The 17,916-nt window shown below is 39.3% G+C and overlaps 1 protein-coding gene across 4 annotated transcripts in view; it reads left to right on the forward strand.

Annotated features, from left to right (window-relative positions):
- The first annotated feature begins 4,595 nt into the window (after positions 1 to 4,595).
- Positions 4,596 to 17,916, forward strand: part of SCAF8 (SR-related CTD associated factor 8) — a 145,956-nt gene continuing 132,635 nt past the window's right edge. For all 4 annotated transcript variants that reach the window (XM_060241129.1, XM_060241139.1, XM_060241121.1 and 1 more), the window contains exon 1: positions 4,596 to 4,942. In XM_060241129.1, coding sequence (XP_060097112.1) covers positions 4,913 to 4,942 — 30 coding nt within the window. In that variant the 5' untranslated portion in view covers positions 4,596 to 4,912. The remainder of the gene's footprint in view (positions 4,943 to 17,916) is intronic.

Genomic DNA, 17,916 nt, shown 5'->3' on the forward strand with positions numbered 1-17,916 from the left:
GGTTAGATAAAAATATGGAGCAGAGGTCCATCAGTGGCTATTAGCCCGGTGTGTGTGTATGTATGTATATATATATGTGTGTATATATATATATGTGTGTATATATATATGTGTGTGTGTGTGTGTGTGTGTGTATAAATTATTTTTGGGGGGCCACGGTGTGACACAGTGTTGGACTGGATGGACCATTGGCCTGATCTAACATGGTTTCTCTTATGTTCTTATCCCCAGCTCCTTCAACCTTTCCTCATAGGACTTGGTCTCCAGACCCCTCACCATCTTCATAATCCTTCTCTGGACCCATTCCAGCTTGTCTATATTCTTCTTAAAATGTGGTGCCCAAAGCTGAACACAATACTCCAGGTGAGCTCTTACCAGAGCAGAGTAAAGCAATACCATCACATCACGTGATCTGGACACTATACTTCTGTTGATACAGCCCAAAATTGCATTTGCCTTTTTAGCCACCGCATCACACTGTTGACTCAAGTTCAGCATATGATCCACTAAGACCCCTAGATCCTTTTTGCATATATTACTGCTAAGACAAGTCTCCCCCATCCTATAACCATGCATTGGATTTTTCCTACCTGTTATGTCTTGCATTTCAGTCTTAATGTTACAACACAGCGATCGCTACAGAGGCGACTAGTGGAAGCCCACGGGTCCCCGGATGTAGCTCGCTAATACGCTCCGCCAATCCAGATCTGTGGTGGGAAGTTTAACTGGCCAGGATTGGACCTGGCCAGATGGAGGGTTGTTCCGGGGAATGTATATAATCGGGACCCGGCCCGCGTGTCTTGCTTTTTGTGATGTACTCGCCAATAAAGTATGTTGCCTTCAACACGTCTCATCACTCAGTACATTACGCTACCTAAATACAGAACTTTACATTTATCCCTGTTAAAATTCATTTTATTGATTTTAGCCTAGTTTCCAGCCTGTCAAGGTCATCCTGTATCCTGTTTCTGTCTTCTTCTGTGTTTGCAACCTCTCCCAATTTAGTATCATCTGCAAATTTAATAAGCATTCCCTCTATTCCTTCATCCAAATCATTGGTAAAGATGTTGAACAAAACAGGTCCCAGGACAGATCCTTGAGGCACTCCACTTGTCACTCCTCTCCAAGAGGATGAGGAACCATTCACAAGCACTCTTTCAAAATTCGTATAGATGAATTTTAGCAACTATAATACAGAGTTTGCAATGCAAAAACTGAAGTGATATCCTGGATCTATTTTATTTATTTATTTAATATCCCGCTCTCCCCACCGAAGGCAGGCTCAGAGCGGCTCACAGGTTAAGGGTCACAGGATCAAATTAACATGACCAGATAAGATAAAACAGCAATTAAAAATGTAAAACATCAAAAACAATTACTAAAACATTTACATGTGCTAATATCATGATTTCAGACAGCAATTAAATTCTAATGGTGGTGAATAGCTAAATGATCAGTATTAGCTCTTCTCAGAAGTCCCAGGATCGCCACAGTGAGATGAGGTAGAGCCGTTGGTAGTATTTTATGGGCCAGTCCCTTTGCTGCAGATGTTTCCCTCATGAAAATGCATGGCAGAAGAGTGCTGTTTTGCAGGTTCTGCGGAACTGTGAAAGCTCTCGCCCTGATCTCTTCTGGCAACTCATTCCACCAGCTACGGGCAGCAATGGAAAAGGACCTAGCTCTCATTGATTTGAACCTCACTTCTCTGATGCTGGGGACTGTCAGCAGGTTTTGAGACTGGACCGAAGTGCTCGCTGGGGCATATGCAGGGTAAAGGCAGTCCCTAAGGATCTAGTAAGTAGTATATTTCACTTCCCCACACACTTTTTCTTACAGCACAGTAACTACTAGGAAATAGAAGTACAAAACTACAACAGGCTGATGAACAGCCCATAGATCAGGGGTGACCAAACTGTGGCTTGGGAGCCACATGTGGCTCCTTCACACATATTGTGTGACTCCTGGAGGTTGAGGAGGAACTTAATGCAGGCTTACTCTCAAGTAAGCATGCTTAGCATCAGGACCTCAGTCAGCCTCTGAGCACTGACCCATGGGTAGGTGACTATATCCGCCATGTGTGAAGCAGGGAAGGAGGGGGAAATAAGCAGGTTTGCAAGCTCTTTTCCTCCATCACAGAGGTAGCCTGAAGATGTAGAATGGAGAAAGAGAGCACAGGATCTGAAGGAGCCATTGGAAGCAAGGACAGAATTAAAGAGGGTGGTTCAGGATTTCCCCTTAGTTTCATCGCTTTTGTAGGAGCTATATTTACCAGGGCTTTTTTAAAAATAGAAATGCACAGGAATGCAATTCCAACTTGCTTAGTGTCAGGGGTGTGTGGCCTAATATGCAAATGAGTTCCTGCTGGGCTTTTTCTACACAAAAGCCTTGGTATTTATTAACTTTGGTGTCAAGGCAAAGAGAGATGCATAATGATACAAATGGTCGTCAGTGATTTATATGGTACATGTGTGTTTCCTTCTTCCAGTGGTTCCCTAACCTTTCCCTATACTGGTTTTAGGGGAACTGTTATTCCCAACTTTGGTTTTTTAAAAAGTCACCTCCTAGAATGGTGGTGTTGTAAAGTGCGTACAAATGAATTTTATCTTTCTGTGCAAAGTTTTAATAAAGACGTGTGTAATATTTGTTCATGTCTTGCGGCTGTCAGACATCTGTCATTTATTCTATTTGGCTCTTACATTTAGCAACTTTGGCCACCCCTGCCATAGATCATAGCTTGAATGGTTGCATTGGAATCATGAGCACATGATAACTGCGCAATTTGTTTTTAAGCTTCTTTGTTTTAATGTGTTTTAACTATTTATTTGTGTACTGTTATGAAGCCAAATGGTTTAAATATCTGTAATCTGCCCTGAGCCCACTTGCAGGGAAGGCAGAATATAAATTTGAAAAATAAATGAAATCCTATTTGATGTCTTCTGAGATCACAACAAATGGCAAATAGTGGCAAAGTGCAAGTCAAGACAATCACCATCCCACTGCCCTCTGACTGGTAGACTGTTCTCATTGACAGTGTTTTGAAAATAGTGGCAGCTCAGCTTTTAGTCCCTGTCAGGAACAGTATTTTAGCACATTATGAACTGGGGCCCACATACCTGAGGGACTGCTTCAGCTTGTGGGCATTCGATGAAATTGCTGAGCAGACAGGTTAAAATGGATAAAAGGAAGTACTTCTTCACCCAAAGGGTGATTAACATGTGGAATTCACTGCCACAGGAGGTGGTGGCGGCCACAAGTATAGCCACCTTCAAGAGGGGTTTAGATAAAAATATGGAGCAGAGGTCCATCAGTAGCTATTAGCTACAGTGTGTGTGTATATATAAATTTTTTTGCCACTGTGCAACACAGAGTGTTGGACTGGATGGGCCGTTGGCCTGATCCAACATGGCTTCTCTTATGTTCTTATGTTTTTATATTGGTCTAGTTTAATTGAGGTGATCTTTTCCATGGTTGCACCTAGTTTGGGAGCAGCCACTGCCTTTTTATCTTTTAGGTGTCAGGCAACATCTGCTGCATTTGTCTGGGTTTGCTGTGATTGTTTAGGTCAGACAGCCTGTACTAACAAAAACCAGTTTCCATCACTTTTCTGTTACATATAGTTGGCTACCATGCCTATTTTTTTTACATTCATGGAGATTAGGACATTACATACTGGTAATACATATGCAGATATGGGTGTTGTTTTACTTGTAGGGTTTTGCAAGCCACCCTGAAATCATGTTTTTGTAGAAGGGCTATAATTTTACCTAATAATTAATCTAGGCTTATTTAATCATGTGGCAAGCATCTCCCACATGCCTGGCTTAACCTATGGTTGTGTGGCTAAAAGCAGTCTGACAAAGGTGCTTGCTCTGTTGTGTGTATGACTTCAGAATCTGATGGAAATGAAAATCAACCTTAAATTGCCATTTAGCTGAAGAAACGTTTTATAAGGCATGGGTCGAAACACTGTTTTATTAGAGAGGTACACCTACATGAAAGGAAGCCGAATGTTTTCTTATTCCCAATATATATATATATATATATATATATATATATATATATATATATATATATATATATATGCATATGAATAGAGATAGACACAGGGCTTTTTTGAGCAGGAACGCACACGAACGCAGTTACAGCTGGCTGGCAACACGAGGTGTGGCCTAATATGCAAATGAGTTCCTACTGGGCTTTTTTCTACCAAAAAAAGCTCTGGATGGATGGATAGATAAAACATTAAACCCGCCGTAGAACTCAGTGGGACTCATGTTTTAGTAAAATGAAAGCAGCGTTTATGATAACGTTAACAACCTGACGACCTTACTATACCTCCTTGGATGTTACTCAAATAAATATTTTGCCCACCGCCGCAGCAAGAGAAATGACAGACTGCGGCTGCGTTTTCTCCGTTGCCACCACCCACCCGCTGGAGTACCAAGATCTCCCTGTGCGTGGCGCCCGATTTCACATGACGTGGTCCCTGGGCCTCAGACTCCAAGTGACGCTCTACCCTTGACGTCTATGGCAGCCACCGTTTCCCTTTGGCTGTCAGTTGGGCGTTCGCTCGCCCGCTAGGGGCCGCTCTGGCCAACGTCTTGGCTGCTCCTGCGAGCGAACTGCGCTGCTGCAAGGGAGCGAGGAGCCCTCCCGCCCGGCCGTCCGCCATATTGGTGCCCGCGCCGCAGCTATTGCGTGTTTGTCCCTGCAGCGCCAACGGAGCCTGCCCTGGGGCGGCCCAGCGTAACAGGGAGGAGCCCCCTTCCCCAGCCCGTCTCCTCGCCAGCCCTCCGCCACCGCCCGCCATGGCGACGAGGCCTGTTGGCTCCTGAAGGAAACCGGCCGCCGTTACCACAGCAGGGAACAAACCAGCCCCCCCCCCCTTCAGCTCGTCTCCTGCCGCCGCAACATGGAGGCCGTGAAAGCTTTTAATAGCGAGGTCTGTGTTGGGACGCCTTGGGGGACGGTGGGCGGGCGGGCAGCCCCCTCGGTTGTCTGAGGCAGGCCCAGAGGGAGGGGAGGCTCCCTGTCTCCGGAATACGAATGGAGGGAGGCCTGTGCATCTAAAGGGGTTTGACCGGGGTCGGTGCGGGCTTTTTCTTAGGCTGGGAAAACATTGCTTCCTATGACGATGAAATACCTTGGGGGTGGGGAGGTGTGTGCGGAGGCTAAAAAGGGATTTTGAAAACAAACTGGTGGTTTTCTCAGGTCCACGCAGGTTGCTTTCTTACTCGCCCTCTCTTCTTCCTGCTTCAGTGTTTCCCTCCGGCCCCCGCGCTGCAGGTTTTAACCTTTTTCTGATCTCCTTTCGCCACTTTCCTGTTTAAATACCATCCTTGTTCACCTCTTGCACTGTCCCTCATTACCATGACATCCTAGATCAAATGGAGCTACAGATGTGCTATTCTTTTCCATTTTGTCTTTGCTGCTGCAGTCAAAAGTAAAACCCACTGTACCAGGCTTTGCTTCTTAGGTTGTGTATCAAGAGAGCAACGCTGCAGATGGTGGAAGAGGCCTGTAAAGTATGCATCTCCGTTAGCTGGTTAAAGCAACAGCGTCATACCTACCATCTCTCTTTTCTCATGAGGGTACCAAATTATCTTGCTGTTATATATGCAGGGCATTATGCCAAATGTGTTTTTTTTGTTATGTTGTTACAGGCAATCAGTCAAGAAGGCAACATTGTTAAAGAAGCAGGTTTTCTTGTGTATATGATAGAATTTGTTTAGCTTAGAAGAATATATAGTACACGCTAAAAACTATATACTAGCTTTTCTCAGAAAAAAAAATCTGTGTACCTTTTAAAAACTTTTATCCTAAACAAATAATGTAGTGGTTTATTTTGAAACATAATTTGATGTTTCAAAAATTAACATATTGTTTGGGTGATAGTCAAACCAAAAACCAACTTCTCCTTAGTAACTATGGACCAGGCAGCAAAGTAACCAAAAATTCAACTCATATAGCAGTAGAAGTACAATTTTATGTACAGCATGTACATGCAGTTAATGCAATTTATGTTTATGGTTGAGCCATTATTATTGTAAAGCAGCAGTCCTGTGTGTAATTATCATTGTAAAGCTGCAGTCCTCATTTTGGAGTAATCCCTGTCAAACCCACTGGCATTTACTTCTGGGCTATAAGACTGCAGTTGAGGCACACTCACCTGGAAACAAGTTTCATTTAGACTGATATGACTTTCTTCTCAGGAAACATGATCAGGATTGGGTTGTACATATACGAATTTGCAGAGGGGAGCAATAAGTTTTTGTTAAAAATAGAGTTTCAAAAAAATATATTATTTCCATAGTTTAAAAAAGCGAGTAATCAAGATCACAGTATTCAGTTTTGTTTGGGAAAAATAGTCTTTTACACAGATGTCTTCATAAAGGCTTTAATTTCAATCAGTTTTTGTTTGAAAGTTTTCATGTTTAAAGCTTGCTTGTGAAGATTGTATGTGAAGGTACCGCTTTTCCTGAGTAATTAATTTGAAAATGTTTCTGTGAAATTTATGAGTAACTTATATAGAATGGTTAAATCAAGTGGACTGATTAGTGTATGGATTAGCAACAGAAGGAACTAAGTATAACAGTGTGTGTGTATATATATATATATATATATTAGTTTTTTCTTTTTTCTAATTTACACACACTACATCTTAATGTATATTCACAAGGTTATGTATAAAATATTCTTAAAATTAATTTTTTCATTTAACTGCTACTATGCAAGTAGGCTTAATTAGTTTTAGTCCTATCTGTTGAAAGGTAGTTGCAAGGCAAACTAGATTGTTTTAAATCATGCATCAGAATAGAACCTGTTTACATTTTCAGAAAATAGGGGGAAAGATATTAACTTTGGGGGTGGAGGGGGAAATCCTGGCAATTCTGAAACATTTATGCAATACTTAATTTCTTATCAAAGATAAACTTTAAAAATAGCATAACATGTATATTTGCAAGTTTATTAGTTGAGTTATATAGTTACTTTTAGCATATTTATGAAATTTAACAGCATAAATTCCCCTTTCTTCGAATTAAATTATAAGTATGCAATAACAAGAGATGCAAACTGCAGAATCGTATAAGAACATAAGAGAAGCCATGTTGGATCAGGCCAATGGCCCATCCAGTCCAACACTCTGTGTCACACAGTGGCAAAAAATGTTATATATACACACAGACACTGTGGCTAATAGCCACTGATGGACCTCTGCTCCATATTTTTGTCTTATATTACTAAAGTATTGGGGTTGTAATGGATGTTGATGGTGGGAAGTGCTGGCAAGTCACAGCTGACTTATGGTGACCAATAGGGTTTTCAAGGCAAAAGATGTTCGGAGGTGGTTTGTCATTGTCTGCCTGGTATTCCTTGGAGGTCTCCTATCCAAATACTATCCAGGGCTGACCCTGACCTAGTGTGCAGCTATTGTGAAAAAGGCAAATTCCATGCTGCCTGTAGTTAGGAAAGGAAAAGGGAATAAAATTGCCACGATCATACTGCCCTTATATAAGTCTGTGGTAAGACCACACTTGGAATATTGTGTGCAGTTCTGGTCACCGTACCTGGGAAAAGGATATTGTAGAGCTTGAAAAGGTGCAGAAAAGAGCAACCAGAATGATCACAGGGTTAGAGCAACTGCTCAAGGAGAATCAGTTTAAATGCTTAGGACTGTTTAGTGTGGAGAGAGTGGACAGGGAGAGTCTTTCTCTGCTGTTTCATAACATTAGAATCCAGGGTCATTCTGTGAAGTTGAAGGGTGAGAGATTCAAAACAGGCAAAAGGATGTACTTATTCACGCAGCACAGTTAAATTGTGTAACTTGCTGCCACAGGATATGGTGATAGCCACAAATTTGGGAAGCTTTAAAAATGGAGTGGACAAAATCATGGAAGACAGAACTATCAGTGGCTACTAGTTACAATGACTACTAGCCGTTATGGATATCTAGTCCTGTCAGTACTAGAAGCAGTATGCCTCTTTGAATCAGTTGCTGGGGAGCACATGTGGGAGAATGGTGTTGCAGTCATCTTGTTTGTGGACTTCCTAAAGGCAGCTGTGTACAGAGTATTGGACTTGATAAGCCTTTGACCTGATGCAGTATGGCTCTTTTTATAGTCTTTATCATTTGCATCTGAAAAGTAACCACTAAAAATAGAAACTATACTGTATGTTTTGTAGTAAACCAAAGGAAATTGATTACTTTGACTTAGGTGCAGTCAACAGTAGTGTGAATACACCTATTTTGTTGGAGGAAGGCTTCTTAGGCTGAAGAATGCTTCCAACTTTGCTCAGGGTGGCAGTTGGATAGGTATATTATGCACCCCAGTGTTAGTTCAGTTTGATGCTAACAAGAACTTTTTTTGTAGAAAAAGCTCAGCAAGAACTCATTTGCATATTAGGCCACACCCCACAGGATCTTCAGAAGTGACATCACCTGTTCAGTAGGTTACTTTCTGCATATTGACACAGAACAGTTCAGTGCCATCAGCTGCAATTAATGGATGTGTGTTCTCACACAGCCCAGTGAGAGACCTTGTTTCCCCCCTCCCCCAAACACAGCTGGAGACAGAGCACTACATGAAGTGGAGCGGGCAGCAGCATGTCAAGCTTCTCCCAGAAGGCACTTGTGGGCGGCTCCTTGTCTCTCTCTGTCTTTACAAGCCTGTTGGAGGCTGGAGGTGGCAGAGAGGATGGAGTGTTTGGCTGCCTAGTGCCTTCCCTCTGCTGGATACCTTTTTTTGAGTTGGAGCCTTGGCCAAGCCAGCCAGAACTGTGTTCCCGTCTATTCCTGCTAAAAAATAAAGGCCCTGATTCTAAAACTGAAAACATTGGCTTTTCAAACAATGTACTGCTGTACTCGCTGTATTATTATTTGTGGGCATAATTAGTCATATTTAAATAAAAATCCAGTATTGAAAAACTGTACATTATTTACAGTATGCAGAAGAAATACTGTCTAATTTTGTAGATTGTCTTGCATAAAAAATATAATGTGCAGAAAGCACTTCAAGTGAATAAAACTTTGTCAAGAATTTTTCTTATTGGACCTCATCTTAATAATTTTCCTTGTTCAGAAAATGCCTTAAAAAAAAAAGATCATTACTTTGAAAAATCCAGGTGGGGAGTGTTTTCTGGACAAAAAGAGTTTGGATCCCTACATAATTATGGCTAATCAGAAATTTAATTCTGGTGACCAGCAATGAAGTCCTCCCAATATACAGTATCTTGGATTATGAATTTTTTTAGAAAAAATTCTGGAAACAGGTTCATAGTGTGCTCTTCAGAATGGTGCCAGATGGGTGTATTGTTCATGTTGGTGGGGAAAGATCGCTATAGATACCTGCAGCTCCTGCCTTGTAAAATCATTTATCCAACTAGCAGATATAAAAAGAGGTGCTTGTTTCATCTCTGTGGATCAGGAAATGAGAAAAATGAACCTTTCTGGCAATTAGGAACAATAGTTGCAAGTCTAGCAAAAATTTGTGGGCCTCTGTTTTAGCATAATCAGAAGTAGAACAGCTGGCTGTAAATTCTGCCATTTAAAAATTGCTGTAATGGTCCTTAAACATTTATAACTAGCTTTTCAGATTAAATTTTTCCCTCACTTTTTGTAGACTCTTCTGTTCACTGTGACAGATTGGGAGCATGAATCACAGCATTCTTACCTGTCAGATTCTGCTGTTATTTCCCAGAGTGAGAATTGCCTGTAAGTAAGTAGCACAGCTATATTTTTGGCTCCCAACTGAGCACAGAAATGGGTGATGAAACCAGAAGATATACATTGATCCTTAATTTTGCACATGCGACTTCCCAGAGGCTTCTGAGATGAAGTATGGTTGCTGTCATGTCTGCAACATGCTGCTGTTTTCTTATCCTGGTCAGTTCTGGAGCTCAAGAACTGATGTTGACTTTACTGAAAGCAGTGTGGAAGAAGCACACATGCCGTATTCAACCTTGCAGGAGCCTTAACTTTAAGAAAAATACAGATCATTGTACTTCATTGTGGAGGCTTTTGAGGTACCTTGCATTTTTAGAGGCATCTCTCAAAGAAATAACTCCAGATGTGTGTGTTTTTGAGGCTCTAAGGCGCTAATTTTTGCAATTGTTATGGATAGGACCCTTAACCTGTCACTTAGAATATAGAGAATGTAGAGAAAATAAATACTGTGCTGTATTTTGACAACATAAATACTGTGAACAAAGTCCATAGTTATGTTTTGGCAACTAAATCTCAGATTTTTTTGTTTGAGAGGGCAGAGCTGTCTTTTCTTAGCATTAGTTCTGATCAGTGCACCTTGACACTATCACTTTTGTGAGGCAAAATGTTCCAGTGAGACAAGGTAAGCAGCGCAGGATCTAGAGGAAAAGCATTGCCACCGTTGGGACTTACTGCTGTCATAGCTGGCAGTTTTTCCTCCTCATGCCAGCAGTAGAATTCCATGCCAGATTTTGGGAGTCTTCTTTTTCTCTGTGGAATCTGGCTGTAAGATGGTCATTTTGCTGAAGGCACTCAGTAGTAGGATCAAATGCTCCTTCCTTTCTCCAGTGTGAAATTTCCTTACTCTTCTCCCATGGCTTAGCAGTTGATTTACATCTGCATTGAATTTAAACATAGTTAATGTAAATCATGGTGGTGATCAGGTTTCTGCTTCAGACAGTGTTGTCATATTCTAGTTGAGATGGGAATCATTGGTTAGTATTTACCTTATTTGATGTAGGTGCAGATGTAATTCTTAACCATGATTTCAGGTCACGGGGAAACGGCAGGAGGAATATATAGATAAGAAAGAATGCATGGAGAGAGTGCTCAGTCTTATGTCTTCCTTCCAACTTCTTCCCATGCATACGCACCCTGAGACAGGGAGAAGAGGTGGTAGTGGCAACAGTGCAAGTTGTAGGATGCCTTTAAAAGGAGATCCCTGAGGTCAAATTGGAAAAAAGAGCAATAGATGTAGAATTATCATTAGGATGTACTTGATAGACTAAAATTAGAATTTGTTTTGGGGAGAGAGGAAATCTCAAACACTCAGAAGTAGCAAAGGTGCAAGGGCATATTAGAAAGGTTACAGCAATGAAGTCATCTTGTCTCTGGTATTTGGTTCTGAGATACAGGAATATTGGCTAATTTAGTATAATCCCATGATGGTGTGATAGCTGCTTTACACTTTTCAGTAATCTTGGCATACTTTTTTAAAGCTACGTGTTTATGCCTGTTGCATTTGCTTTACAGTCATAGTTGCTGTACCACTACCCATTTTACTCCATCAGTGCTAGATAGGTGGCTGTTCCCACCCCCTGAAGTTAAGCAGTCAGTCTTTTGTTTGGTATGTGGAAATGAATAAACATCAAAACATACTTCTGATGTTGCATGCAGTAGTCAACTGGAGGAAATAATGTAGTGCAGTAACACCAGTTTGCAAATGCTGTTCATTTCTCTTATTTGGGGTCCTAGAGTCTTGGTGTTTTATGGCCTTAGGTGTGAGATATACTGATGAAATGTCACTTTTTTTTTTGTCATGCTGATTCATATGTGTGTTCTCCTGGATGTTTTAGTGTGGTATTTTGGATTCATATGGAAGGGTTGCAGTCTTTCCTTCTAGATATAAAGTGAATGTCAGCCAGTTACATTTTATAACATATTTTTCTGAATAATATTTTCATTTTCTTGGAACATGCACTCCTTATTTTTTCTTCCAAAATGTAAGATGTGGCTTAAATAATTTAAGGTACTAAGTGAAATCTGGAATGACCCTTGAACTGCCATATTTTAGGCTTGCTAGATATTGAACATATTATGGACAAGATTCAGGTGGGTATCTATGTTGGTCTGAAACAGCAGAACAAAGTTTTAGTCCAATGGCACCTTTAAGGAAAACAAAGTTTAATTCTGGGTATAAGCTTTTGTGTGCATGCACACGTATTCAAATATTTTGTGTACGTGCACACTTCAGGATATCTCAGTATTATTCTCAAGTGCTGTAATATGTCACTTTTTAAAAGTGTAATTTGCTGTGCCTATAGTTGGTATTTAGGGATAAGACAGTTGGAAATTAATTTTCCTCACAGTCAGATTGATGAATTATTTGGAGTAGGAATGGGCATGAACTGAACCACAAACCCTGGTTCGAAAATGAGCTCAGTTTGTGGTTCCCAAACCAGGGGGTTGAGAGAACATGCCTCCCACAAACCCTCCGTGAACTTCATGAATCTCCATGGGAGGTTCGGGAGTTAAATGCCATCAGAGCCCACCACTGGCACCCTGGTCTGACCAAGTGATTTCACAGTTGGAAGTGAGCACTGAAGACATTTAAATGCTTTCAGGGGGTTGGGCCAACCGAAGTGAACTCTGAGAGCAAACTTTGAAGGCTTTTATCAGCATTATATGGCCTGCCTATATAAGGGCATATCAGGTCTATATAAGGCTTCAGAGCTCACTCTGAGAGCTCAGTAGAGTCAGGCCACCCACTCAGTCTTGGAGCTCAGTCAGGCTGGCCTGACCTGGAAGTAAGAGGATAGGCTGAATTCCTGAACCAGTAGAGGAGTTCATTGGAGGTCCATGGTTCGTGAAAACCACAAAACTCCAATTTCTCAGTTTGTGCCCAACCCTAGTCTGGATGGTTTAGGGTTGGAGGGTGGCTTTGCCTGTATTGTTTGAGACAATTGTGCTATTTCTTCATAGGTTCATTTATTTTAAACAGGGCTGTCTTTCTTCTTGTAACTGATACCTAAGGTGGGCAACAATTAGAGAAATCTGTAGACTCATGGGTAAAAAATAACACAAACATGAAAATGAGATCCATCAAACAGTCAGCAAAGTATAATTGTCATTCTCTTGACTGACTCGCATCCAGCAGGAATCCAAGCAATGTATAAGAGATCTTATCCCAACTCAAGAAACCACAAAGGCCTTCCTTAAAAAGTTCAGTGTTGTATCATCTCTGAAATGCTATCAGGGTGCTGGTCCCCCTCTATGCTTTTAAAAGGCTGTTCCATAAAATGGGCGGTTGCTGAAAAAGCCCATGAATGGTGACAACTATTTGTATCTTGTGATGAGGGGGACCACCAAAAGGTGGTGATGTGCTGAGTAAAGCTAGCAGATAGGTAAGTATTGAGAGAAGTTTTTCCTCCAAGTATGTATGCTTAGGTTAATTATCAAAGGCACTTGTTGACACCTTAAATTATTGCTGGAATCCAGTTGTCAGCTAGTGAAGAAATTGTAAAATGGGAATTATATACTCTGCTGGTGAACAGCTAGATTCAAGTCCAGTAGGTCCTTAGAGACCAGCAAAATTTTAGGGGTATATGCGTTTTGAGAGTCAAAGCTCTGATAAAGGGACTCTCAAAAACTTATACCCCCAAAATCTTGTTGGTCTCTTAAGGTGCTACTGGGCTGTAATCTAGCAGTTCTGATGAAAATTCTTCGCAGGTGGTATCCTCTGATAAGATACAGGGTGCCATATTCTGAAATCATTGCAGTTTCTGAATAGCCTTCACAGGCAGCCCCACATGAAGTTTGCTACAGTGGTCAAGCCTTGCAGTCACTATAATATGGATCAGCATGGCCAAAACAGCAGTCTCTAAATAAGGGGAAGGTTTTCAGGTTTAGTGCAACTGGAAAAATGCCACCATGGTTACCTGTGTTTCTAATAATAGTTCTCTGCTTTTGGCACTTTGAGGCCCATTCTACCAATGTGTGAATTTATGTATGTTTAACAGACATGGCAGTAGATTGTAGCTTGTGTGTCTGCAAGTAAAAAACTGAAATAAATGAAAAAGTATTTTGCTCATGCCAAAAGACAAAATATGTAATTGGAGATTTTCCAGTGCTTTTCCAAAAGAAAAATGTAGGGAGTCATGGGCCTTCCCATCTCTGTGAACAATTAAAGCATCATATGTACATCGCTCAGAGCCTGGCCTTTGCTGGGATGGGGTGATTAATCAAATTGAATTAATAAGATCTTTGGATCTTTAATGACTAGTGAAATAAGCAGAAATATAAGATAATTGATTTTTTTCAGCTTGTTTTATCAACTACAAGAAAATAATAGTAGCACAACTATTTGATGATTTTATTCAGGGTGACATTCAATTAATTTAGTCCTTCTGCTTACTAGTGGTTTTAAATTAATAATTTAAATTTTTATTGTGTTTTATTACAATTCATGCTGTAACCCACCCTGAGTTCCTGTAAGGTAGAACGTCAACCAATAAATGTTTTAAATAAATACAATAAATGAACATATTCTTTTCAGATAAAAAACAAAGATTAAGGCCTATAAACCAGAATTCTTTCTAAGTATTTGTTAATGGAAAACCTCCTTGTAGAGCATTTAAGGTTCTTTTCATACAAAATAACCCAGAAATTTAAAGTTTAGCCAGTTGACTTCACTGTACCCTTACTTATAAGCACCTGGAATTGTAAAAATTTCCATCAGTGATCAGCAGACTAGAAAAAACTGAGACATACCCTTGCTTATGTTCCCTGTTCTGTATTTTTAGATACATGTACATTGTGGATCTAGATAACTGGCCATGGAGACACTTTTTTGCTTTTTGTATGGACTCTTGTTTTATGAATGGCAAATTATGGCCATAATAAGGCAAATACATAGTAATTAAAATGTATTGATTGATGAAGGAAACAGTAAGCTAACCTTCCATGATGTTTGGTTCATTAATATTTGGTAATGGATTGAATTGTGCTTGTTTCATGTCACCTTGCCAACTTGAGCCACAAGCCTCATTCATGTTATATGACGAAGTGAAAGGTCAGTGGGAATATAACTATATTAAGAAGCTGTTTCAATCTATAGATGGTAAATTTTGTGTGTGTGTAGCTCATCAATGTCAGTTTCTGACAAACTTTTGGATGGTGGATTCATTTTATCAACTGTTTATCATATTACTAATAATACGTAGGCTCTCATCTATTTTTCTATTCTTGTGACTAATTTTCATGATTGACTTTTGTCTCCAGTATCTCATTTCACCTTATTGTTCTGTACCCTTATCCACTGGGGGCCTGCTTTTTGCTTCAGATTTAGATATTTTGCATAGTCTTTAAAGAAACCATATCCTGATTACAACTTCTGGCCTTACCAATCATAATCTGCAGTCTTCTTTTTCAGAGTTAGTAATTAAAGGCTTTCTTTCCTGTTTAACAAATAGTTTAATAGTAACAGTAATATTGTGAAAGAGATCAAGGACATAATTTTCCTGGCCATACACGCATGGAACACAGATTGAAGAAAGGGTCCTTAAGTGAGCCAGTAGAAACCTTCCATTACAGTCATGTTGTTAGTGTAAATGAAATATGTTATAAGCTCAATTAAAATAATTCCGTCTGATAGGTTTGTAGAATAGAACAGAAAATGCAGTTTATATATTAGTGAAATGTTGATAAGTTATGCGCCGGTCAAGGTGAGCACTAGAGATGTAAGATTTCCAGAAATTTTGATGTCAGTTGCGGGGGTGGGGGGGATATCTCAATAGTTTGAGGGAAAATGAAATATCTACAGTATGTAGTTTCCTATCAAATCCAAACTTATTTTGCTGTTGAAGTGACATAAAATGCATAAATTAGAATTTAGCATATAAAGATTTATTAATTGGCATTTTTATTTAATTTGAAAGTATAAATGCCTTCGTTTTCTGGTAGCAAAGTTACAAATTACTTTTAATGGGAACTGAGCCTGGCTTGGCAGGAAGGCCAGGGTATAAATGGACAAATAAATAAATAAACTGCAAACAGTTGCCTTTTGTGCTGTCTTTTGTACATGCATCTTTTTGCTCTCTGAGAGAGAGGAAAAACTAAACATTGATATTGGAAAACTAATTTTGTAGTAGCAATGAAGTGTACTATTTGTATGGAAGCAGTCTCAAAAGTCACAATGGTTAGGACTATCAGCATATTTGGATGTGAAATTAAATTTCATAACAATGGAGGCTGAAATTTTAAATAATTTATTATCATCAAGCATATAACATATTCATTGGTTTCAGAACTATTCACATTTAAACAGTGAACAAATTAAAAATATATTTTATGTGTGTGCAGTATACAGAGGAAGCATCATTACCTATTGCCATAGGTTTTTGTAAAATTTTTATGCTGTACCTTTTGCATAAACCTTACATTAAAAAATGTATCACTTGTTTTACACAGGGTGTGGGGGATTATAGAAGTGTTCTTTCCCCCAGTGCTCCTCCAAATTTCTCAGTGTTTTTCTTTTTTCCCCTGTTCTTTGAAGAAAATAAAGACATTGCAGAGAGCATTAACACTGAATTGTAGCAAGAGGCTGATAACCTTGAAGGAAATAGGAATATTTTTGAGGAAGTTTTTTGATGAAATGAGCCTATATCCAAGTGATCATTTTAGTGTAGTGGTTAAGTGTGTGGGGAGAACCGGGTTTGATTCCCCACTCCTCCACTTGCAGCTGCTGGGTTGGCCTTGTGTCAGTCATAGCTCTCACCTTGAAAGGGCAGCTTCTGTGAGAGCGCTCTCAGTCGCACCTACTTCACAGGGTGTCTGTTATGGGGGAAGAAGAAGATAAAGGAGATTATAAACTGCTCCAGGATGAATTTGATTTAAATCAAATTGATTTAAATCACTATTCAGTAAGACTTGATTGAATCATAGTTTTCTACATAAAGACTCATTTTTGCTGGTATAACCTTAATATTCACAATTAGATGAAGATTTCATTTTTAGAATAACAACTGTTCATATTAGTTTTGCAGTTATATAAAAATATTGATTTTTAATACTATTAGAAACACATTATAGATAAGCTAATTATGAAATCATCGTGAGGTGAATTATCTCCAGTTTAATAGATTAATCATTCATATTTGGACAACTTTTCTGTCTTTATTGGAAGGAGAAAAATTATCATTACCTTAATAATAATAATTTAAATCATTTTATTCAACTAAAACAATAACATTATAGCATATGTTTGCTTAAACATCCATGTATGTTAACTGATGTGGTTCAACAAAATGTATATTTTTTAAAAACTTAAACTGTTAGCCCAGCCTACACATGAAAAGGTTAAAAACTGTCCTCTTTATCTTACTCATCATCTTCATCATCTTCTTTGTTCATACTATGGAAAAGAAAAACAAGCTTTCCTGCTTTGTCAGGTTCCAAACGATTTCTCAATTTAGAATGAATGAGCCCAAAGGAAGAGAATATGCTTTCTACTCCTGCAGAAGCTACTGCTGTTAAAAGTGAAATCATTGTTTGAATAGTCTCTAAATCCAAGTGCTTAAGTGACTTTCACCAGTTCACTGGTGTGACTTTCTTTAAAACATCTTCAGCAAACATATATTTCTTGAATGGTTCCCTCTTCGCTCTGAAGTTTACTCAATCAATCAAAAGCCTTTATTAGCGTATATTAGATGATAAACAAACAATTAAACAGCTATAGAAATAATAAAACAGTCATATGTAGCTATACATTGGACAATTGATCCTTGATTACAAGACTCAAGAATAAAGCAACCCTTTCAGTTATTTCAGATGACAGATCATTCAGAAGACGGCAAACCTTTACAACATCTGAGCAGCCTGTCATATTGAACAGAATTGGATCTAGAAACCTAAGGCGTATAGTATCATATAGGGGACAATAAAGAAGAATATGGGACAATGAGTCAGCTTGTTTTAAATTACATATACATAGTCTTAATGAAAGTGGGATTTTTTTATATCTACCATAGGTAACTGCTGATGGGATTGTATTGCATCTAGCAAGAGTAAATGCTCTACACAATTTTGGAACATGGAGAGATGATAAATAAGAAGACAGATGACCAATAATTGGAGAAATTCCAAAATTCAGAGGGGGGCAAGATTTGTTCGCAGCACTCATTAGATTTTGTAATTCATTATCTAAAATTCTGTGT

This window comes from Heteronotia binoei, chromosome 1 (assembly GCF_032191835.1).
Source record: "Heteronotia binoei isolate CCM8104 ecotype False Entrance Well chromosome 1, APGP_CSIRO_Hbin_v1, whole genome shotgun sequence".
Classification (NCBI taxonomy): domain Eukaryota; kingdom Metazoa; phylum Chordata; class Lepidosauria; order Squamata; family Gekkonidae; genus Heteronotia; species Heteronotia binoei.